The sequence below is a fragment of the Magallana gigas genome, chromosome 9 (assembly GCF_963853765.1).
Source record: "Magallana gigas chromosome 9, xbMagGiga1.1, whole genome shotgun sequence".
In the NCBI taxonomy this organism is placed as follows: domain Eukaryota; kingdom Metazoa; phylum Mollusca; class Bivalvia; order Ostreida; family Ostreidae; genus Magallana; species Magallana gigas.
In genome coordinates, this window is record NC_088861.1 from 2658146 (window position 1) to 2684057 (window position 25912).

The window sequence follows — 25912 nt, forward strand, 5'->3', positions numbered from 1 at the left end:
ACTAAACAACGAAATCCACGAAAATTGGTATTCAACGAATATTGATGAAACCACAGTAACCAACTATATTTTAAACTTTTCTTGTTGGTCATTTCCTGTTTGTTAAAAAGTATCCAACTATATTTTAAAACTTTTCTTGTTGGTCATTTGTTCAAAAACATAAATCGTAATTTGTAATTATGAGTAAGAAAATATAATCGCAAAATTCAGTATTGCTAAAAATTCTGGCATTATTCTTCTTCTACTCTTGATTTCACACACCGTATCTGTTGACAGAGGGGTCTTCAGATTTGGTGAAAGTAAAGCCAACTGAGTTAGGATCCTGTTGTTGAAGAGAGTCTTTAGGATACACTTCCTCTAAGAAATGAGATGTGCCAGGTATTGTGTTGTTCACAGAGTCGACATCTGGTGGAATCAGCTTCACAATCACTCCTGTGTACAAAACAAGTATCAACTTTATTCATTAGACTTTCTAAGCCTGTATTAATGGAAAATTTCGTGCCAATTGACATTTATAACATACCTCCAGTGTCTATGTATGTTGTATTTAGTCCTGCACCATTAGAACAAATGAAGCTGGCATAGTATGTTTTGTTATGTTCTAAAACTCCACCCAGCCTTTTGTTGATTCCTATGATACTCTGACCCGTAGAAGTGTAATTTTGAATATCTGTTGCTCCAGGTGAAGTACCAATAGCCCAGAAGTTTTCCTGAAAAACCCCCCAGTATCAATCATAATCAGAATTCATTTTCTAAATGCACAAAGTATAAGAGTCTCACATTCGCTTGTTAATTAAGAAATCAGTGTGTCTATCCTCATCCACTCATGAGTACATACATGTACATTATGTAGTACATATTTTTCATCATCTTTACAGTACCCACAACGTTATTTTTACATCTCTATCTTTTCCTACCGCGAAACAATTCTGTCGTATAGTGCATGTTTACTGTGCCATTGAGCATTAATCCTATCAGGTTTATCGTTTAATATAACAGTTTATTTTTCGTTTATCCTATTGTGTTAATCGTAGCGTTCCTCTTTGTAACCAAGTAATTTTACTTTGAAGTTACAAATCATTCAATGCGTCGACAATTCCTCATACAATTTTATCTTGCATTCTATCATACTAGTATCCAGATTCATTAGACCAATATCCAAAACAGAAAATACCCCCATATGAATAATATTAGTAAGTAATGAAAATGAAACATTTATGTGAATAATCGGTATTCTTAGAAACAAGGTAACATATTTACGTGTATATCAAACATCGTAGGCGGAGGGTAAAACTGCGAAAACATTAGCTTGTATATAATATAATTCGTCATTTTAAGCATAGTTTTTACAAAAACATAAAAAAAATATTTGTAATGCATAATTATTAATTTAAAGCAAGAGTTAATGTTTTAACTGAACACACTATTTTCCGTGTGATTTAAGATTTAATGTCAGGATGAGATGTTTGCGGCGATCGGCTGGACTGTACGGTATATGTAAAAGTATAAGTAAAAAGAAATTTTGCCGATATCCTGTTTCGTACGTGGTTTTTTTTTTCAAAATAAAATTTTGCCATTACAAGGCTAATAATGAAGATCGTTTAGAGCATTAATACGTTTATCATGAACATCGTTTATTCTTTTTTATCGTGTATCAATCATGTCCTATCGTGCGTGTATCCTATTATATCGTGCGTGTTTGCTGTTCTATCGTGCGTTTATTCTTTCATATCGTGCGTGAATTCTATCCTATCGTTTATCTTTCAAAAAATAACGTTGAGGGTGCTCTACATGTACATTCTTATATTTAGATTATTCAAAAATGTAACACAGTTTTTGATTGGCAAATTAGGTAGTTATATATGCAAAAAACGTTTTCACTTCTTTGAAATGATAGGCAACACCATTCAGGGAGACGAATTTGCTCAAACTTAAGAGGCATACTTTGTCATAGGTTTTGAAAATGTATAATGATCAAAAGTTAATAAAACATTTTAATTAGATAACTACTCGTTTTACATAGACAACTGATATGGAACATTTAAAATTTTAAAATATTTACGTGCTTCAAATTAGAAGTGCCAAATCTCGGATTAGATTTGCATATTGTACATGTACGGTATATCAAATTCTTTCTTCAACTAATTGCTAGAGTTTATCCGTACCATAATATCACTTTCTTTGTCATCACATTTCCAGATACATTTTATCGTGTCATTGGATTTCTGAAATTTGACAGGAGTATATTCTCCTTGTCCTACATCGTAGTAAAAGATGGCACTCATGACTTCTTGGTCAAACACAGGAGGTGAATCGTCGATATAAAATCCATTGGAGGAAGCTACAGCTGTGTCTCCCGATCCTGTCACACCTCTCACTGCAAATGAAATTGGAGGGCTACATTGAGTGATACAAAAGTTTAGAATTTCTACCTTTATGTGTTATTTGTAGATCCGTGTGATTTTATATTTATATTTTCATGCTATCCATTAAAACAATCATTAGATTTATAACATTGAAATAACATTACTACATATAGCTTAATTTACTAGTACCAAAATATATACTTAGTAAACGATAAATGTATTTCCGCCATATTTATTCTAAATATATCATCCATTATAATTGTGATCATTTAAAATTATGATAAGGATGGCTCAATTGTATATAAAGCACCTGTGAAATAGTAAGTAACGATTTGTTGTATTTCATGACCAGTGTCATTCACTATTATTTTCTTCGATGGTAAGGTAAGATTTGAGAGGGTGAAGGTTTTCAGTACAGTTTCTGCAATTTCACAGGATTCATCGCAAGCATATCTAGAACATTCGTCTATACATGGAATACATGGATGTTCTATCTGTAAAAACCCCAAAACCAAAATGATTGAGAATTTTCTCTGCAACAAAAGACGAAAAAAAAAAGAAATGTATGAGAGATCGATAAATATTATAAAGCATCTTAATGAAGCACCTCTCTAAACGCTGCAGCATCATCAGTCATTGATGTTGTGCCCACACCTGCTTCATACTTCATGATGGGGTTGGTGAAACTGACAAACTGCTGACCAGATCTACACAGAGTTCCTACAGGGGGTGGCATTACGAGAGAAGAAACTGAGGCTCTAGCTGACCAAACACTGAACTTGTCCGAGTGTTCTGGTAACTGGTTCAGGCGTTTGAACACATGAAGGAACAGTAAAGCTTCAGTTGACAGATGAGGGACATCACAGATCTCATTCAGGAAGTCGTCATCCATGTACACCATCATGCAAATTACAGTCTACAAAAGAAAATCCTCAGAAGATGCACAAAGCTCCCACTATAGATTCATAAACGGAATCACATGATTTTAAGTAGAACATTTCGTCAAATATACTATATATTTTTTTCTTGAAAATTAAATTTTCAACAGTCGGATAAGGTGCTACGATAGCATGCTTACAGAAGTAGCCTCCTCATTTTTGACAGCAAATTCCACTTTATAATTATGAAAACCATCGCTTGGATCAACGTCAATCTCAGTAACCAAGTTTCTCATTCTGCTTGTGTCATTGAAATATCTGCACCAGGACACAATGAATGCACTTGTGTTGGTTTTCAAGTTTGCTGTCAAACAATAGATATTAAAACGGTCAATTGAATTTCAAAATTCGAAGGCATAATCTTTATTCATCAAGGCTTAAAATGCATACACTTGTCAAGTTTACAAAAAACCCAAACAATTAGAATTATTTTTACCAAATAAAATAATTTTGGAAGATTAAATATTTTAGAGTATTTAGATATGCTTTTTGGTGATAATAATTACAGACCATGCACTTTAATAAAGACATTTAAGAAAAAATAAACCACCTGAATATATCTGCACTCCACAAGAGTCTTCTGCTGTACTAGTTGTAACACCAGGCTTGTAAATGACACTTGACCCTTGTTTGTCAACCACGTCATACGGAGAGAAGGTCACATTTTCTGGTGTGGTGGTGGTAGGGGCAGGGGTGGTGGTGAATGTCTCATTCAGATAAAAACCTTGGTTCATCAAGTAGCTTGTACAGTTGCAGCCGGAGCACCACTAGATATAATCCAGTGAATATAATAATTGAACATATCGTGTTGCTGTTTAATAACAGACACATTGCAAATATATCCAAATATATACACGTAATACTTCTGTTTTAGTATGCTATTTAGAGTCGTAACTGTCATTTTCATTCAAACAATCATTTAAGAAAACAGCTAGGTAAAAGAACATGTGTACTGTTAAACTCAGATCACTCTTCATCATGTCCTTTCCTATTTTTATTGTGATTTTTATAAATAGCGACTCTGTAATTTGTTATTCCAGTTAATAGCCTCTTGATATAATTTTTCTTTTTTTCTATTTACAAACTTTACTTATGGGAAGGCAGAGGTCGACATTTGATGAGTAACATTGAAATTATACACGTACTTGAGGTAACGGATCTACAAAACAGCAGTCGCAGTTGACAAACTCTGCCTCTGGCTGATACTTGTATGTGGCAATGCCCTCCTCTGGACCATCCCAAAACAATATCTCTGTTACCGCCTCCCCATCCCGACCAGCAGCTTGTAATCTTATCTGATATTGTAATTAATTCATTTTATTTAGTTAGACATTATATTAGTATATATTTTTTTGATGGAACAATTTTACTCAACAATACCATAAAGACAATTTTCAGTATAAAATAAAGTTAGAATTCTTGGATTTTTACCAATATGTATATACAATATTACTGATATTCAATATCACTTAATATCAGTAGTAAAACCTTGTAGGTGCCACCATTGTAGAGTTCTGCTCTTCTGTAGATAGCACCAGCTCCCATGATGTCTCTGTTGGTAGAATCTTTGGTGAGGACAAGTTTAATGTCTACAATGTCCTCGACAGGGGCTGGAATGACATACTTGTCCTCATACTTTATCCTCCAGGCTTCTCCATCAGGATCCAGCATCCCAAGCTTATTCAGATGTCTCCATTCAGTGTTGTCCCTCATTGATATTTCCTGATCAGGACAGGTGTGTTGCAGGAAATAGGGATTGGCAAAATGTAGGAAAGTTCCTGTATAGCCAATATTAAACAAAATAATCAATATTCCTTAGTTATGTTCATATTCATAATCCTATTTCGGCTAAGGTCATTATCATCAAGTCTCAGAAACATTTTTCCTTTTTCAAGAAAAATTATCTATCGTACATCAGTCATATACTACATGTAAAAACCGTTACTTATATTTAACTACAGGTAACTCTCGATAGCTCGAAGTCCATGGGACCGAGGAAAAACTTCGAGGTTTCAAGAGTTCGAGTTTTCAAGAGTTCGGAATTTTCCAGGTTGACCGACGGGTTTTAAAATTAGTCTTACCGGATGTTATGATTCAGCCATTTATTTAGTGCTAACCTTACGCACGTGCTTAAACAACGTTTTCTTTTCAGTAAAATATACAGAAATTGATGTTTTTCTTTAAAACTGAATAAAACAAGTATTAAATAAATTCATAATAATTATTTATTTTATGCATCATATTAATACCAGATTGCTCAGTACTACTGTACTGCGAGACGATCGAAATGTCATAAATGTGATATCTGAGTACCACCCATTGTTCCCACTGTACGGGTCCTTCACCAGCTGTAAGAACTTGTTCAGGAATAATCATTATAATGAAAATGATGCTGCTAAACATAATTTTTAAAGTTTTATAATTCTAAAATTTGACCATGGCTCAATATCATCGTTTCGTCTCAATTATTTTCTCATTTTCATTGCGTCTCCAAATTATCGTAAAACGGTTGGTGTTGATTATAGATTAGGTATCGGTATGGGCAATCATCAAACAATTCTCACCTTGCAGGACAAGTGTCGCCTAAATAAACAACCCGTGACACGGGTCCCGCGTCTAACGCCTGGAGCAATTTAAATGACCAAGTAGGTGTTAATTAGGTATAGCGCTTGGAGATACAGGGCGACTTCGAGGTATCGAGGGTAAAAAACTATAGATTATGAATAACGGGACTTCAGTTTGACTTCGAGGGATCAAGGGTTTCGAGAGATCAAGAGTTCGAGAAATGAAGAGTAAATTTGCTTAGTTATATAGGGGAAAAAATCGGGACCCTAGACTCACTTCGAGCAATCAAGAACTTCGAGGGATCGAAGTTCGAGCCATCGAGAGTTACCTGTATTTACATAACTTGCGAAAGTCAATATCAATAAATTGGTATCGAGGTTATAAGCAAGGGAGTATATTATTAAAATATTAATTTTGCCTTGGCAAAAGGTTGGATCATAGAACCACAGTCGGTCACTCTGGAAATTTATTCCATTCTTGACTACCCCAGGACTTGGAAGAGTAAAGTCAACAAATACTGGAGGAGACTCTATCACCACAGACAGACCAGCGCAGTTAATCACTCGCAGCTTCACAAAGTAGGGAACATTTTTCTGAAAAAAAAACCTCATCTTCTTCAACATTGCTGACTAGCATATATGATTAGATTTTATTTACATAGTTTTACAGTATCTGTAAAGTTAAATAATTCAATCAAAGATATTCTGATTTTTTACCTCAAGTTGTTGGTCCACCAACTGGTAGAAGGAGTAGTTTCTACTAAGTGTTATCCAGTCAGTGACTAGGACTATCTCACTGTTTTTCTGGCATGTTTTATTCTTCCATAGGGATACCTCAAACGTAGAAATTCCAGACTGAAAGTCTTCAAATCCCTCCCAGGTTACATTTATGCTACTGTTGTCAGTGGTATAAGCCATCTTATGAAGAACGTACCAAAATAAAACAAAAATCATAAGCGAACTCTTTTGTTAAAGAACAAGTTATTCTATTGTTCTGGAAGTATCCGATTATAACAGGCCGTATTCAAATTAACACTTACTACTGAACAATGAAATACTGATTCATTCAAACTCTGATGTTCACTAAGAACCTTATGACATAAAGCAATTCAATAACCTACCATATCATACCAAGGCCCTATTCTTAGTCGTCCCACCTCAGGAGGGGTAACGTCCACCAAAAACTTTGAGAAAGTCATTTCACATGCTCCTGACTTGTCAGTGCCTGTAATCATATTTCATAAAAAATTAATCACTTTTCAAAATGCTTTAAGAAGATATCATACGTATAATCTTATGAACTTTAACATGGGATAATATACAAACCCATGACCCAAACATAGTAAGTTTTTCCCTGTTCCATTTGGAGGCCTGATATGTTGGTGTAAGTGTCATGTCCCATGTTTGTGACATCAAGGACAGAGAACAATGATTTCCTCTCTTGTTCTGGTAAATTACCACCATCAATCTAAAAAGATATTAACTCGATAAGCTGTTTGTTCTATTCAAGTTCATCAAAATATTTCATTAACGATGTCAGTGAAAAGTTTCCAAATAAAACTTTGATCACAATAAGGTCATTTGATAAGAAAAGAACATATTTATGTCAACATAAATCTTAGTACCAAGCATGTAGGTCTAGTGTTCAGTTAAGTCTTTAATTAAATAAAACCTCTATGATTAAACACTCACATATTGTTTACAGTTCGTGAAGTTGGCTTCAGTGTGATTTGAAATTGCTATATAGTGCATCAAAATGCCAAGTTTAGAGGTGAATTTCTCGTATTGTACTTCTAGCTCTGATGACTGAGACACACATGGACCAGGCATCAATATTGATCCGACTAGAAAAACAGTATAATAATAATCCTTTATGTTTGTAATTCATTTAAATGTAATATGTGCATGTAACTGTCTAACATGAAAAAAATCACGAATCTACATATAATTTTTTTTCTTAAGATTGAGCTATGATAATGGAAATTTGAATTTGATAGTATTTACCAGTAACTCCTCCATCATATCCTACATAGAAACCATTGGATGTCACTAGGGTTCTGGAGAATGATTTACTAATGGCATACACTGAGAAATAATAAACAGCAATGCCTGCAGTCAGGTCAAGGTCATAAAAGGTCACTGAAGTGTTTGTTCCCACATTAGTATATGGTACCACATCATCTCTGGTGTGGTTGAATCGGCGGTCAGTTCCCAGTGCCACCAGATAATATGCCACTTGCTGACTGCCATCCTGTTCCTCAAGTTTGTTTTTATCTATCTGTATTCCTGGATTACCTGTAAGCAAATGAGATAAACAGGTTTTTAATGAAATGAATAGAAGCAAATGAATAACTGCTGTCTATGGAATACAAGTATTCAAACAAAATATCTATCTATCTATCTATCTATCTATCTATCTATCTATCTATCTATCTATCGATAATATCCGAATTAGGTTTAACATTGTTAATTTTGTGTTAATATGAAAATATGTCAATCATTTCATTGTCAGTAAGTTACGTTGGACTTTAAACTACAAGAATTTCTACTTTGGCATATTTTTAATCAGGAAAGGGCGCAATTTTATTCAATTACTAAGGAAATGTGTTAGTAATATCTAATATTAAATTAACACGAGGATCAAAGTCTGTCTTGCAATTACATGAATTGTGATCTCCGCGTGGAATCATAATATACACTCGTCTTATTAATACAAGTACTCATGACATTTTTGATATATCTGTTTCAAAAATTCGTACCACTTTTGATATTAATTTGAGATATTGCATCTGCTGGCAGCCCAAACCCGTTCCAGTTGGCTGATACTGTAGATTTAGTAGGTTGATAATTCAGATCATAACCATTGATGTCTCCATCAAACACCTTGCCTGGCAGAATAGGTGTCTCCTGTACTGTCACACCATTGGATCTCATGGTATATTCATATCCTATGGCATTTGTCACTCTTACCAAGTTTATGTAGGTTTCTAAATTCTTCATGACTAACCCATCATTCAGTCCTCTTGTTTTCACTTTAATAGAATTTGTAAAAATATGATATTGTTTATTCTTTTTTCAATCTTTAACAGTACTGTTATTGTATCTGACTTATACCATGCGGATATAATAATACATGTATTGATTCATCCATACCTCCCATATCCAGAAAACTGGAGACCTCCAGTCCATCAATTCTCCTGATAGCCCACTCATACTTAACCGCTGGACAGGGGTCACCTGACATGTCCCACCCAGCCTGCATGGTGTTTATATCTGTCTGGAAATCTCTGCAAGAAAAAAGTAGCACAATTAATTTTTACATAGTAATTCATTTCCTTTACTTTATCTTCATATTATACAATTCAGAGAATGTACTCACACGTCAACATCTTCTCCATCAGTCATGTCAAAGACACCAATAGGAGACAGGGGTGGTTTCCTTTGACTCAGGTACGATATGTAAACGCCACCAGAAGTGGAGACACTACTTAATCCTGCTCCATTGATCCCCTTTACTGAGACAAACAACTGCAAATACATTCAAAATAATTTGTGAACCACAACACCATTTTAAACTTTCGTTATAACCATTATATTTTTGAGTCTTTTATAAATCTTCCTTGTCCTTGAATAACATGATGTTATTCCTGTAGAAAACTTTCACTTAAAAGCAGTATCTCAAAATTGTCTGGGATGTATGACATACTGCAATTTTATGGATTTTAATTAGAATTTAGATTTCTGAAAAATCATTCATTATAAATCAACACATCACATAAATATACATAAACAATACTCTACCTGTCTGTAGCCATCCAGGTTGAGTCCAGTGACCGTGTGATGTTTACTGTCTGCAGGGATTTTGTAGAAGGCTTTGACCTGTCCCCCTCCTGGTGTTGTTCCTACAGCTACCTGATACCTGTGTGAATTCATAAGGTCTGTTCTACAATATGCATTTATTTGCTTTCATATGCAAGAGTTTATCTATTGTATGATTATGACAACATCATAAAGCCTAACACATAATATACATGACTGTATACAGTGTTATTTTCGCCGTTCATCACTTGTAAATGGTTTTGTCCCGTCTCCAATTCGCCCAGACAAAGTTGTGTTTAAAGAGAGATAATTTAAGACGTCGGAAATCACCCAGTCTTAAATTTACCTGCTGACAAAAAGTGCGAAAGAAGCGAAAATAAAATATGGAAGGATTTTTCCCTGTGTAAGGACATTTTTAGAAAACAAAAATTTTAAATTCCTACTCAGTAATATCTGATTCTGGGTCTTTGAAGGGAATCCAAGTCAAGGAAAGAGAGGTCAAGGACTCTGTACACACTGCATCAAGGGTCTTGCATTCTGTGGAAATATGCAATGTATATACCACATTGACAAATACTCAAATTTTTGAAGTGTTACCATTTTAAAATACATTCTTTGGAAATTGTCCAATTAAATACATGTACATATTAATTATAAAACGGTGACAAATGCTTGAAGATTTTTAAGTTAAAGCAATTCTGAAATTATTTATGTTAGATAAATTCTCACCATCTTCTGTGAGACAGATCTTGGCATTCATAGCCACAGTGTTGTCACTGCTTGTTACATCAATTCTGTAAACTGAGCTGAGATCCACCACCATTCCTTTCTGTGGTGGGGTAAGATCCACCCCGATGGCATCAGAGAAAGCATTCTCAGTCATGTCTACAGAATTCACTGCTGTTACTGTCACATAGTACTTGGCCCCATGCTCCATTTTATGTCCAATTCCTATTTAAATTTTTTAATTAAAGTAAATGTGGTTATCCTTATAACTTCATGAAATGCCTGATGATTCTCCAATAGATAGATATTTTACCAACAAGAGGTCCAGGGGCCACATTGCTCGCCTGAGCAACAATAGAAATATCTCTGATCAAATTAGCTTTATGGTATAAATACAAAATATCTGGACAATTTGGTAGTCTAAAAGTAGATCTTGTTTAAAAGACTTATTTTATGATTTTATTATGATAAACATCAAGCTCGTTATGTTTTTCCAATTTGTAGGCGGAGATTCTAAAAAAATATTTTCTATCTATATTCCAGGGATTGCAGATTTTCAGACTTGTTCCGACCAATTAACAGGTTAAACCTTATCAAATTTTTTACACATCATTAGTGTTTGATATTTTACTAGTAAAACAAAATATTGTTAAGAAAAGATGATTAAAAGCATGACATGAATATTCTGTTTATATTTCTGCTCAGCTCAGGTAAACAACAGGAAACAGATTGTTAAGCTTATTCAGAAAAATAACACAGAAATACTACCTTGAATTGTGAAGGTTTGCATGAAGCCGGGCACAAGACCACCAGAGAACAGGGAGTTGTCTCCCTTAGAATTGCCCATCATTATTCTGTACTCTTTGATTGGTGACTGTGTGTCTAAAAATCCTGTCCATGTACAAACAACAGGAACAGAGGCCTACAACAAACAGCATCAAATAAAATCAATGAATTAATTATTTCAGGAACCTGTATTTTCCGTTTTGACAAAATGATGTTAGATGTGTGAAGTCATGTCTACATGCCTGTATGAATGCTGGACAACTGACAGTGCCTGCCGTTGGAGCTGTCTTGTCAATGACCACAGTTCCTGTTCTTGATTTGCTGACCAGTCCTACAGAGTTCTCTGCCCACACACTGATGATATTAGGTTTACCTGTCAAAATTTTAATATTCCATTACCAGTTTTAACACAAAAGCTTTAAACAATTTTGGATTAAAGTTCTTTTCATTCAGTTGCCATTTCAAGTACCATGATTATAAGTATTTGGGGTTTTAAAAAACATAATAAAGTGTCAAATCTTACCTGTAATATCAGGTGTGACTTCATTATTGGCAAGGAAACTGGACAGTGTTGATGTTATGGTGACTTTTTTTCTGCTGGCAATGTCCTGGCCGTATGGATAGGTACCTACAGAGTACCAAGCCCTGACAATCTGCGACTCAGTGTCATTGTAATGCCACATAGCTGATAATGCATCCACTGTTTGTTCATAAATCAACACCCCCTCAGACACATCCACCTCGGTAGCTGATTTGTCTCCCAATCTGAAATCAAAATTTAGGTATCTACTATGCAGTGAACCAATTGAATAAGAAACTCTCGGCTAACATTATTTTGTTGCATTCTTTAAGTCGATTCATCAATGTTTGGTTGAACAAGACATTGTTGTGATGGTGACATCTTAAAGTGTTAACTTTAAAAAGAGCATAAGGACAAAAAGCATTATATATAAGGATTTGGCCTTCATCTCTGACTTGGAGATTATAGTAAAGATCATTGCACATCCTTTATCCACCAGGCACTCTAAAGGTGAATTAAAGGACAGGAAAGACAGAGGGTAGAATAAAGGGTTCTAGATAAAGATTTACTCAGAGGTTTTCCAAGACCTTGACATTTGACCCAACAACTTAATTCAAGGTCACTGTACATTTTTAACCTTCAAACACTTTTTGTTATGAGCCAGATATTGCCAAGGGGAAAGAAAGTATATATGTTTTGGACAAAGATTTTTTCATAGAAGTCTGACCTTATCCATTGACTAAGAAAATGTTCAAAGTCACTGCACATCCATTACCAAAAGACGATACTGATTACTATAGGGCATCACAGAGCAATAACAATAAGTTAGAAATGGAACCTCCTGGAAATTTTTTTGTCATTCATTCAAAATAACTGTATCTGAGCTTATTCTGTTGTAAAAAATCTTTACATGTAAATATATCATAAAATGGAATGTATGAAGAAACCTGCTTTTACTTATATAAATTAACTTTTACCTACGGAGCTCACTGAAAAGTTTATTTTAAAAATCCTATCTTGCATGATCAATAGCCATTTTTGTAAATTTTTACTGGATTGCCGGTGGTGATAATAAAAATGTTATTTTATACACTTTCAAGTTGTGTTATTTGTAAATGAATTGTACATAAAGTTATGAAAATGATGGAGACAAACCTGTCAATTCCATTCACTGGAGGCGTTTGGTCCACAGTGAATCCATCAGAACTGGTTTCCAAGACGTTACCTTCATTTGTTACTCCTCGTATTGTTGAAAAGTAGGTTTTATTGGCTTTCAGAGGCAAGTTCATCGTGACAAAACCAGAACTTGATAAACCTTTAAAAATATGGAGTTAATTTCAAAATTGATACAAACTCATAATTTCCATTAGTTTTAGTCCCAAACAACAATATTTATTAAACAAATACTGTTTGTTTTAAGGTAATGTGGAATGTTCCGTCTTATATTTGGAAGAAACAATACCATGCCCAGCAATATCTTCTTCTTCGTTGTGGACAATGTTGGCTGATGTAAAAGGAAGCACATCATCTCCACTAGGCTGTGTGCCAACAGCCACTTCAAAACGCATCACTCCGTGGAGGGCACTCTCAAACCCAGTGAACTGGACAGCCACAGTAGAGGAGCCCAGCTGGTAGTCGATGTCTGAGGTGACGTTAACTGCTTGCCTCTCTACCACTGTCCGATCCACATTATTGGGACCATCCACAACAATGCCTGAAACGGAGTAGTCAAATTATCAGAATATTTTCACAAAATATTTGCACGTAGAAAGCTTTGATAAATATTAAACCATCAGAGATTACAAAGTTGATAAGACTTTAATTAGTGACTAATATAAATACCAGCTTTGTCCTCTTCCACCACAATGATGGGTGTGGAGATTTTAGGAGAGGAATTGACAACTCCTGCGCCATTCCTGGCCCTGACTGACAGATAGTATACAGGAGATCTTGTTGTCTGGTTAGTCAGTTCTAGATTCAGTCCATTGATGTATGGACTACTATCCGTGCCAACTGATTTCCATAGCAGCTTATCTGTTCCTCCTTTATTGTTATACAAAAATCATTTTACAAATCATTCAAGCTCCCCTTCTTTCAATTACACATATAAAACACGTGTAGATTATTTCTCATAAAGGTTAGAAAAACTATTTGATTAAAATAGAATACGTCTTCAGGAATTACTTTTTCTAACATGGCAAAACTGAAGTACGCTCCCTACATATATATATTCTGTTTCACAAACCTGGAGAGGTTCCAACTGCTACTTCATACTCTGTGATTCCAGACTCTGGGTCCTTACACAGCCAGGTCGCCTGGACCCCCTTCCTATCTGCCTGCCATACATGACCATCTATCTGTTGTTCCTTGGCATCTCCACTTACTCCAATTTTCAACCATAAAACCTTTTAAGAAAAAATATCATTTAATTCATGCTGTAACAATACAGCTTTTACATTTATTTACATAATGAATGACATTTAATTGTCAAGCAAATTCTTCACGCACGTGGGATTAGCTTTGATTTAATCTTATTGCGACTTTCACAGACTTATAAACATTACTATTGGTGGAGTGATGTCAATGACAACTCCATTTGTCTCAAAGGAAGCGAGAAACCCAGCATGGTTGATAGCTCCTACTCTCATGGTGTATCGCGCTCCATTCCTCAGAGACAAGCCTGTCCAAGTGTAGCTGGTCATGTCTCCATTGGGAAGTTCCATCCATTCGTTATGGATTTCTAAAAATCAGATTTTGAATATATTTATCAATGTATTAAGTTTACACAACAGGTAAACCAATTTTGCCATTGCATGTAGTACACTTAAATTTAACAAGAGGCCCATGGGGCCACATCGCTCACCTGAGCAACAATGGGCGTTCAAAAGATATTGTGCCATATGGCCCTCGGTAGAATAACAAAAGAATAAATATTGTAAAGTATTCGAATTTTACACTTATTTTTGCATACACGTAATCTTTGACATTGTACCTTCATGAAATACTGTTTTTACACAGAATAAGAAAATTATACGCAAGATATAGAACTAAATATTTGGTAGGGGTACACTGTTATATAACTTCTAATTCCCTGTATTTTCGTTCTGCCCCCTCCCCCACTTAATAAAGCGATCAAAATATATGAGAGCATATAGGTACCATATCTTCCTCAACTACTTACTAGTTATTGTATTTTTTTTTAAAAATATAATAGTTATTGTATTTTATCAAAAAAATCCTATATGAATATATGTGAAGAAGAAAATTGCACCTCAATGGGCTCAATTTCTCAAATTAAAAATAGTAAACAATTTAATTTGCCTTCTCCATAATAATTAAATGACTGTTGTTTACCTCGCGTAAACTCGTGACTTTTATAACTTTACTCACACTTGATTGATGAATACACTGGAATGAAAAATGTTGTCACGTGACATGTTAAAGAGCTATAAAAATCACTGTTACCGTATTGACAGGCACATCACTCTAATTTACTATGGCCTATGCACCCATTATTTTCATTTTTATTCAAAAATAACAAATGGCTACAAACCAGGATAATTTTCCGCTGTTATATTTTCTTAGGAATAGCGATAATTCTTTCATCCCCGCAACAGAAATGTGTCAGAACTATGGAAACTGTTTTAACGATGTCGTTTTTTTTAACTCACATTTTACATTATTCATTGTATAAAGAGAGTAGTTACATACAGCATATCATTCTTTAATTTTTTTGTGTACAAGTATTTCACATTCTCTAATTCATATAGAATTTCTAATGATCAACCAAAATTTCAGCGTCAATTGTAGAATTATAAGCAAGATGAGCTCAAAATTTTGCTAGGTTTGAGTCATATTTTGTTCACATGAGTTTATTACATTCAGCTTAAGATTTTTAACTTGGTATTTCCTATTCGGCATTTAAAATGGAAAAAAATGAATGGCCTCAGATCTGTGTACAAACATAGAATTTTGAGCAAATCTCTGTATCTTGCTTATAATATGAAGCTAAACACTCAAATATGGTAAGTAAATAGAAATTGTAAACAATTAAACACAAGAAACATGCACTATAACAAATAAAGAACACAATTTATTTTTCAAAATGAATCATATACATGTATATACCTACATATTTCCGTCAGCGATATTAAACTCAATTTAAATTGAATAAACTCGAGAAAATGCCGAGCAACATATTGCATTATTCTACCATTACGCAAAAGATGATGCCGAATTACCGATAGCCTGAATGAATTGCATTTTAGTTCTTTCTTAATACATCAAATGTTGCTTAATTTGCGCAGGTAAACAGTAAACTGTTTGATTTACTGAAGTCTCTGTTTGATTTGATACGTAAAAATCAGGAAATACAAGCGACAGTTCCAAGGTTAACGCAAAGCATAAATGAAAACGAAACGAAAATCACAACAAGCTAACACCACCGTCACCACCGTCACCGTGAAAACTGTCAACGCATTGAAATATTTAGCGTCAATTTACTTCACAAAATTGGCACCAATGTATTTCGCATGTTTCAAAGATTCCCTTCGTACACGAACTGTTGCACTACAAACAAATTCATCATTGTCAGATGGACCCGTTTATCATATAGTATCATGGCTGCTTTAAACAAAGAACCTCGTTTTAGAATTATGGAATACGAGTCTTGGTAAAATGGGTAAGCAAACCCGGGCCGGGGCAAAATAAAAGCCGGGGCAGATCGGCAATCGATTCCAATTACGTATTATTTTGCAGCAATATTTACAGCGAATACAAATATACTGGTCAGTAAATATCTTGAAAGTTTAATGAGATTGGCAGATTAATAACTGTCAATCGTTTGTTTTGCCCTGGCCCGGTCATGCCTACCCATTTTACCAAGACTCATGGATGCTATAAATTGCTTGAAACACGCTTTTTCCTTCTTATTATTTTCGTAATAACTCAGATTTGAAACAGAATTAGCCCATAATTTTTGCAATTAATATTTTCCTTCCCATAAGGATTATTCATGCTAAATAACATTGAATTTGCCTCAGTAGTTCTTGAGAAGAAGATTTTTTTAAATGCATCCGTCTTTACAGACGGACAGACGGACAGACAGACGGACGGACAGACGGACGACGGACAAAATGTGATCAGAATAGCTCACTTGAGCTTTCAGCTCAGGTGAGCTAAAAATTCAATGGCAGCATCGTTTATATACAGAATGTTATACATTAAACAGAATCAATGTGACAAATTTGCTATTACTCTATTAAGTAATTAGGAAAGCTTAGTCTACATGGTAAAAAAATAAAAAAAAATTTCGGTTTACGCTTCAAAAAAACTTGCTACATGTATCGTTACAAAATATGATGATCAACTGATATTGCATTACATATGAAAAGTCATTTTCAAATCATGAACTTAAAATAAAACACAGTTAAATAAATCATATAACTTGTTTTAATTCTATCAAATATGATCAACATATTCAACATATCAACATATGAACATTCTTTCATTTAAAAAAAAGAGATTGTTTATATAAAAATATGATAACATTCATACAATGATTACTAAAATGATTACTTATTACTAAAATAAAAATGTTTCGAATATGTCCAAATGAAGTGTAATAAAACACCACTGTATATTTCGTTATTGGGTAATTATAATGTGGATGATAAAAATTGATATTGTAAGTTGAAAAAAATACAGATTTTAAAAAAATAAATGTAATATGCTAGTGTTTGGTAAAACCTTTAATTAAATCTGAAAGGGTACGGATGAAAAAATCCATCATTGCTCTAAATTTAATGTTGTAAATCTGGTGATAATATATTTTTCTAGATACAGAAATGAAATAACTATTAATTTGAAACATCATAGAAATAGAAAATTACATGCAATATTATTTAATATCTTAAATAACGGTTAAGTGTCTCAGTCAAAATGAAGTGATGCACTAAAACTTGACAGTTTTATAGGCATGATAATGTTTAATCAATTAGTACAGAAGAAAGTATAAATACACTCCTTAAAACTCATTTTGTGCTTTTCAGAATATCAATCAAATACTCAATTTGTAGTAGAATCGGATTTCTTATTTTTTAAATATACTCCACATAGATAAATAATGACAATTACCTGGATACTTCTGTGTACGAGTTCCATGAAACATTTCAAAAATTTCAAGTTTTATATGGTCAACTCCGGACTCTTTATCAGTGTACTTAAATGATGCTGTTAGTTGACTTATGTCTGACTGTAATAAAAACCAATAACGATCTGTCATAGTACAAAATCCATTCAATGAAGTAGTGTATACATTCTATTTCTCAAAAATATTACATTTAAACAATGAATTTATCAAGTATCATTCAGTTTTCATCAACTATAGCTTACTTGGAACTCTCTGTCCTTTTCTTGATCCCCATCCCACAAGTAGTGTAACTGTGGAGGAGTCAAGTCAACAATAAACCCATCTGTAGTGTTTACAATCTCATTCAGGGCTCTGTTTGTGGTTCTTAAAGAGGTTTTAATTATGTCCTTGTGGTAATTGTGGAAATTCAGCCATTTAACACTGCTGGTTGAAGCATCAAATTTTGTCCAGTCTCGGATTTCTTCATAATCTTGACTCAGGTTTCTTGAAACAAAAAGGTTGAGAAATACTTCATAGTTATTTGAATATTCATTTAATGATAATTTATAATATGTATCTAGCAACTCTTACAGCTCTGAATAATGTAACAGAACATACCCTGCCCTATACACTTTAACATCATAATGACTTATGTTGGACTCTGGATCAAAGAAACTTTTCCATTGTAGATCAACTTTAGCTTGACTTGTGGTGTACTTCATGTCTGTGAAATTGACTGAATTCCCATCCACAATCTGTCCTGGAACTGGTTTTGTTAAATCGACCAAAACTGAAAATGACAAAAAAGACATGATATGAATCATGCAGGTAATCAGTCTTCTTATATACTTTATCAATCGCACATACCTCCATTGGAAATAGCCGATACATTCTGCTGTTTGTGACCTCCATTGTATGCATACACAGTGGTGAAGTATTTCTGGTTGTGTGAAAGATACTTATCTGGCTTCAGCTCCACACAAGCCACGTGAGATTTACTAGAAAATCGAGTCAAGTTGGCGACATCGGTCTGATTGGGAGAGGATCCAACACCCACCATGTACATAGCAATGCCTGATTGAGGGTCATAGAAACTCTGCCAGTTGCTACAAATCTGTTACATCAATGAAAAGTAATAAAGGATAAAAAGAATAAAGTTTAAAAAAAACTAAGTTAAAGAGCATAGAAATAATTTTTGCTAACAATTAAGTTTTTATTAAACTATTTTCATATACAATTTAAGTAGAGCTGCCGTATTTTAATTTTCACCCACTATTTCAAACTAAATTTAAGCTGCAAGTAGTTTGTTATGTTAATATTTGTTATTGATAATTGTTGTTTGATAATCCCTTTAAGATGAAACAATTTGAAAAAGAAAAATACCTTAAACCCACCCTTTTTAAGAAACTTTTGTAAAAATAGAAATATTTAAAGAAAGAAACCATCTATTTCCGACAAGAATCGGATAGAGATTTAGGATAGTTTTCATTTTCTTCTCCTTTGTTTTTTTTAAATTTCGGAGTCGACACCATTTTGGAGTAAAAGTGCTTCTTAGGAGATTTTTTGGATGTGCCGTAATCTCAACTGAGACAATATTCGGTTTTTAATGATAAGATTGACGTCTTCAAAAAAAGAAGGTGACCAGAATCCGCGCCTGTTAATATCCTTCCATCATTGCAAGTGAACAATATAGTTGTTTTATTTCATTGACATAATTTATTTCAAAGAACTGATATTTAAATTTACTTGTTGGCATTCCGTGCTAGTTGACAAAGTTGAATTGTTGACACTAGTCGTGAAAGTTGACAAAACTGTCATATCCTCTCTATAATATAATTATATTAACCTGCGATCTATCTTTCAAATAAGCTGGCCTATCCTATCCTATTTTATCCTATACTATCTTATGTTTGGCAATGAATCAAATTTTTAACGAAATAAAAAAAACCCCAAACAACTCTTTGTCATCTTTTTTTATCCGACTGACGATTACATAGAACCGATATATTCTAGAACGAGGCAACTTATTTACCTGTATATTTGTAAAATAAAATCTTACGTGTAGTGTACAAATAACGTAAAAAATTGTAGTTAAAGGTAAATTGCTAGATTAAAAGTTGCATCATATTGAGTAAGATACAGATGAAAGCCTTATAAACAATAACAAACAAAAATAAATATTAAGTTTTCCGGTCTCATTTAAGACTGATGGAGCTTAATGGAATTCTTTTTCTTTAAGATATTTAAGATATTTAAATATTGATATTTTTCTAGGAGAAAAATTTACAGGCATTTATGGTTAGCTGATATCTTTTATTTTAATATGTTTAATATTTATCATTGGACACTGATAGGCATTCCTTCATCAGGTATCGAAAATATTATTTGAAACGTATGAAGCACCAAACAACAAAATTAGTTTCTTGATTACTACATATTTCTGTTTCAATTTTTCGTCGAAATTTTTTTGTGTTAAGACAATAAGGTACTGTAAATAAAAACAATGTATTTATGTACTAAATAATACGTAGTATTGTTGTTACATAAAACTTTCACAGTATCTGCACACTTCAGCTAAGAACGCATATATAAAAATGTAAAGCGCATAAATGTTTATTCACCTTTCTGTTAAGATATCACATCAATAATCTTTATTAAAAGTATTATCTTGATTAACAAATATATGTTCTAGTATAAGATTTTTTTTATCGTGACATTATTTTTGAATTGCAAAATTACTCTGAATTTCCCATTCGACAATCAAATCGGAAATGCCATAAGATGCAGAAAAGAATATGATAGGATAGGATAGAATTAAGCATACAAAATTATGCATCGTTCATCCCATCTTACCATGTCCAAGTAAACTTTCAGGATGACAGCAGTGTTTTAAGTATTTTAATCAATTTACCTTGTCTTCATATCTAGTGAAATCCAGGTCTAAACCATATATCTCTCCATCATTAACAGTTCCAGCCACCGGTGGTGAATTGTCCACAATCAGAGGAGAATCACATCTTCCAATCGTTCTTAAATCCACTGGAAATTGTTCATTAAAATATTTGCAGCTTTTATGTAAAGTACGCATGTTGGATATTCTATATTAATCAAAGATAGTTAACTATGCTTGCTGTTAATAATTTCAAAATGACCAAATTTTCATTACCATTGTTAACAACTGTAACCTTCACCCAGATAGGAACCCCCTCTGTTATTTTCTTTAAGTAGGTCATGTTTTGGTTGTATTCCATTGGAACCCACATCAGTTCATCACAGTCTCTGGTGGACTTTCCCAGGCAAAGATCGTTTCTTATCACACCAGAGTTTGGATCACTTCAAAACCGAAAAAAAATTAAATTGTTTTGTATAATATATCCAATGTTTAAAGTAAAGGTTAGATAACACAATTTTTGCCAATTTTAAAAATCACTATTGCATATGTAACTGATAGAGAGCTGATTTCAAAATTATCAACAATTATCTCTTATTGATAATTAAGTTTCGTTTTTACAGTAAGAACTTTTTTTGGCGACAAAAATGCAAATTACTGCATGTTAAGAATCATTGTTTTAAAAGATAAGGTAGAAAGTGCTTACGATGAATTATGAGACAGAGAGAGGTTAAACTTGTGCTCATCGTAGCGGACATTGTAAACTTCATAGACCAGTGGGGGGCTGTTATCCACTATGTACGGCGAGGAATGACAGATGCTCGTGCTGAGTGCACCTCCATACTGTATGTTGTTTATAGCTCTCACTGTGATGTAATAGGGGCCATCTGAAATGAATATTTTTACATATTTAAGATACCGTGTCGGTAAACTTTACATAAACGAAATTTATCTATATCCAGAGTATAAAACCACTCTTAGATAATACCTGGTAAAATAGTATAGGGTTCCTCCAGAGGGGTCATCATGACAGTGTGTGTCCATTGGGACCGATCAAACAGGTGGGCGTGGGGGTCGTGGTGTTGTTTGATCTTTTCCTCACAGATGGACTCCCCGGCTGTGACCGAGTATCCCAGGATTCCTGTCTCATTGTCATAGATTCCATCCCAGTTTGCTATTAAGAATGAAATTGTTAATTATTACTGAAAGCAAAGAATATATATATATATATATATATATATATATATATATATATATATATATATATATATATATATATATATATATATATATATAAATATATATATATATATATATATATATATATATATATATATATATATATATATATATATAGTAACTACTTCATGTGGCGTTTGATCTGATGATCAGCCCATAACAACTCGACGTGATCCGGCTATCGGCTATTTGGATCAAGTCACTGTTACAATGGTAAATTTATTATATACCCTTGCCCAATTAAAGATTTAAATTACAGATATAACAAAGCTATTTTTCAACACACTCTTATAAAATGCGATAAAATTAAGACGTTATTCAATGTATGCTTCGTTATCAGTTTCAGAGAATGGTCTTACTGAATCTGAAACCCACAGTTTGCAATCCCAACAATCGAATCACATTGCAAAATTGACACTCTCAAGAAAAGAAGAGGGGTAGGTATATATTAAATATGAGAGGTTTCTGGCACACGTAGCTCTAAAAGATTTGAGTGAGAACCCACTTTGCTCCCTTTTACATATTGCTTATCATTACCTGAGATATATCTATTAGCTCGCGTGTAGGTAAGGTCGTTTTTATAGGTGTGCCCATTGTAGACAGTTTCTGAACCCTCTCCATCAATGACAATGCGGTGGTTCTTTGTCTTGGCGTTGACTCCTTCACAGAATCTTTCCTCCCAATCATCTCTGTCATCAGGAATCACATCAAGACATTTTATCGTCTCTAATCTATCTGATGTAATATTGATCTGCCCTGCAGTAATGAAAACGAATAAAATTATTTTTTTCGATATATGTTCATGATATATCTATAATTGTTACATAAAACTATGTGTCCAATACATACCGATATGTACATCTCTTACAATGTAAACAATTTAAAATTATCAGTGAGTTTCCGAACATTGATTTAAGAAAGGGTCTACACATGTCGTGACTAACCGCAATGAAAAACTTGATTACTTGTAAAACATCAAAATACTGGTTTAACAAGACATACAATGACATGTGTAAAGAACTTTTTGCCTATTAATTCCTGACATATTGACCCAAAAAGTTATAGATGTTTTAACATCTACATATCTTAAAGAACATTCACACAGAGGTCTCTAGAAAATCGGATTCATCTGTATCATTTCTCACTCTCCTAGATATTTTATCATTGAATATAAGTTTAAAATTGAGTGCCCACAGAATCTTTTTATAAGGTAGTGTATAATCAAAATGAATTTTGCTAAATGATACTTGTTTATGTAAGTACAAGTATGCACATAATTCTTTCATGAGATAGTGAAAATACCTACAAGATGTAGGATCTGGAGGGGTATAATCGGTGAGTATAGGTTTGGATGACAGTATGTTCTCAAACCCCAGGCTGTTAACAATACGGAAGTTGAAATACACGATGTGGTCATGAGGCAGCTGTAGATTGTTGTATTGAAATCCTCTATTGGAACCGACTCCTAGCTTTTCATAATGCATGTAATGTCCTTGCTACAATAAATCATAAAAATAATAATATTTGTTCAGAAGAAGTTATGTTTTAAAACTACTTTTGAACATCAAATGCAAGATTGTCTCTCATGTGGCATAAGAAGGTTGGTCAATAGATAATTACACGTGATATTTTGTGATCATGCCCTTCAATAGCCTCCAGAAGCTCACAGTGTCCAGAAGATCCAAAATCGTAGTTAAAACTTAAACATTTGGTGGCATGCAGTCCATTACACTTAGCAGCACACTCCTCCTTGGTTGTTATTTGGTAGAAATCACCGACACTAATGCCTCTACCAACAAGTCTTCCTGCTTTACCAGAGGCAAACAAAGTTATGACCTTAAGATTTAATGGGTCATGCCCTGAAATACAAAACAAAATTCTTACCACTTGATCCTTGTGATTCTATTTTAAAACGAATTTGGTAAAAATTCTACAGAAAAGAGTAAATCACCAAAAACAAAACAAAAAACAAAGAAAACAATTAATTTGACAAAAATAATGTTCTTCAAGCGTATAATAAATGATTCGTAATATTGTTTTCTTTTTAATATATTATAATTCTTACAAATTACAGCAGCTGGATACAAGACGTCAAACATAAATTAAGAAAATAATGATAAAATCCATAACAGTAGAGATTTCATTTCAGTAACACTAAATATGATCTCAAGATCGTGTTTAATCACTGCTCTCAATATACATGCATAAGATTTCCATGATCATTTATAGAAAACAATAACCTATTTATCAAAATTAAAAATATAAAGAAACAAAGAGTTTTATCGATAACATCGTTTTAAATGACTTACAGCAATGGGTCATGTGACGTATGAAGTTCATATACCAGCAAACATTTTAACTTGCAGTTTATTACTTAAATAAATCTTCATTAATTATACATAAAAGATTGATAATATATGTAAATGCTTTCCATTTATGCTGTTTAAAGTAACACTTATCTTATAATTCGTCGTATATTTCAGTAGGAAAAACGTTACTTTAAGTTAGTTGTTGCATTTATTGTTTAGCAGTTTAAAAGGTTTAAATTAACTCTAATGTTGCTTCAATATAATAGAAAGTGAAGTCATGAAGTCCTTGAGTGAAAAACTTTTAAATTTGTTTCCTATTTTTCCTTTACGGTTTGAGTCAAAATGTAAAAAAATAATCTTCGTCATATTTAGGGTTTATATTATTGATATTAAGACGGGCGAATAGTCATACGGATGGATGAATGGATGTGCGATTAACAATTGCTGACGAATAAATAGAATGAATGGACATGCTTGAACATATTTTCGCATAGGTTAGATTAGATATAGCGAAACAAAATCAAAACAAAGAACCAAAGTGTAACTCCAAAATAAAAACCACACACCAACATCATAATCCACTATATTGGCTGCTACTGTTGTTGGAGTCCATCTGATGATCTGTTCTGCCCAGGTGTTCTTTCCATATCCCACTGCCACCATGGTTTGTTTGATAGGAGAGTCTTCATACACCGTGACTACAGCCTTCAACACATTGGGGTTACTGGTGGACACAAAAGCTTCCGCCATCCTCCCACCTGGTATAGTTACATCAAAGGTGTCCAGCTTACAGGTGGCAGGGACACTCACACCTGCTTCATTGGACACATGGACTGTGAAGTAAAGAGGAACACCTGCTGGATGTAAGACCTGGAAAAACAAATGTTTCAAAGGTCATTAAAATGTACCTGTAACCATGTGTTAAATGTAATACACCTAAATTTGTGATGCATTTGGCTTCATATACATTTCATAGTGTCTTAAGAGGGATCGACGTGCCATTTTTAGACTATAATAAAATTAAAAGCTCTGTATAAAGATATAAAATTATGTTTAAATTTTAAGTTTAAGATATTTGATTTCTATTCTTTCCCAATAGACAGTTAATTACCAAAATATCGTAATTAAAATTTTACACCATATCTGATGGAAAATTTGTTGATCATCTAGTCTTCTTAAAAGACAAAACATGTTTTTTTTATCACTGAGAGAGGACACTCACAGACTTAATAATTCTAAAAAAAATAAAATAAAAATAAAACATACAAAGAAATACAAGAAAAATCTAAGCCAAAGTCATATGACCTCTTTAAAAATTGACCAATAACTTCGTAACATTTTGAAAACTGCAGGATAGGGACAATGAACGTAATTGAGCGATTTAATTTTTATAGAAAAAGGATAAACAAGGACTACTACAATACTGCTATAATAAAAAAGTGTGCTGTCACATGTGAAGATGAAATCGTTTTAAAAAGATTGAAACATAAAAAAAACAGTTTGTAATGATTCAAAGAGAGCCATTTCAAGAAAATAGGTCAAATAAAGTATTTTGAAACGCAAGTTTCTTTTTATTATTTATAAATCCATATATTAGAATTACCGAGCTACAATCACCGTCAGCT

The 25912-nt window shown here is 33.4% G+C and overlaps 1 protein-coding gene across 1 annotated transcript in view; it reads right to left on the bottom strand.

Moving 5' to 3' along the window:
• Nucleotides 1-25912, bottom strand: part of LOC105342845 (uncharacterized) — a 53980-nt gene that overhangs the window by 11013 nt on the left and 17055 nt on the right. The window contains exons 19-59 of the mRNA XM_066070871.1: nt 24854-25157; nt 23599-23837; nt 23285-23474; nt 22516-22734; nt 21728-21913; nt 21446-21626; nt 21016-21182; nt 20761-20888; nt 18717-18963; nt 18468-18639; nt 18113-18353; nt 17855-17972; nt 14284-14459; nt 13965-14124; nt 13562-13762; nt 13182-13433; nt 12875-13034; nt 11723-11964; nt 11442-11572; nt 11182-11335; nt 10417-10638; nt 10131-10224; nt 9670-9787; nt 9248-9396; nt 9022-9155; nt 8628-8900; nt 7873-8163; nt 7561-7712; nt 7195-7336; nt 6990-7093; nt 6586-6789; nt 6288-6462; nt 4793-5082; nt 4450-4599; nt 3855-4071; nt 3445-3608; nt 2974-3282; nt 2677-2860; nt 2166-2377; nt 524-710; nt 262-432 (exon numbers count right to left, since the gene is read on the bottom strand). Of these exons, the coding sequence (XP_065926943.1) occupies nt 262-432; nt 524-710; nt 2166-2377; nt 2677-2860; nt 2974-3282; nt 3445-3608; nt 3855-4071; nt 4450-4599; nt 4793-5082; nt 6288-6462; nt 6586-6789; nt 6990-7093; nt 7195-7336; nt 7561-7712; nt 7873-8163; nt 8628-8900; nt 9022-9155; nt 9248-9396; nt 9670-9787; nt 10131-10224; nt 10417-10638; nt 11182-11335; nt 11442-11572; nt 11723-11964; nt 12875-13034; nt 13182-13433; nt 13562-13762; nt 13965-14124; nt 14284-14459; nt 17855-17972; nt 18113-18353; nt 18468-18639; nt 18717-18963; nt 20761-20888; nt 21016-21182; nt 21446-21626; nt 21728-21913; nt 22516-22734; nt 23285-23474; nt 23599-23837; nt 24854-25157 (7810 nt within the window). The remainder of the gene's footprint in view (nt 1-261; nt 433-523; nt 711-2165; nt 2378-2676; nt 2861-2973; nt 3283-3444; nt 3609-3854; nt 4072-4449; nt 4600-4792; nt 5083-6287; nt 6463-6585; nt 6790-6989; nt 7094-7194; nt 7337-7560; nt 7713-7872; nt 8164-8627; nt 8901-9021; nt 9156-9247; nt 9397-9669; nt 9788-10130; nt 10225-10416; nt 10639-11181; nt 11336-11441; nt 11573-11722; nt 11965-12874; nt 13035-13181; nt 13434-13561; nt 13763-13964; nt 14125-14283; nt 14460-17854; nt 17973-18112; nt 18354-18467; nt 18640-18716; nt 18964-20760; nt 20889-21015; nt 21183-21445; nt 21627-21727; nt 21914-22515; nt 22735-23284; nt 23475-23598; nt 23838-24853; nt 25158-25912) is intronic.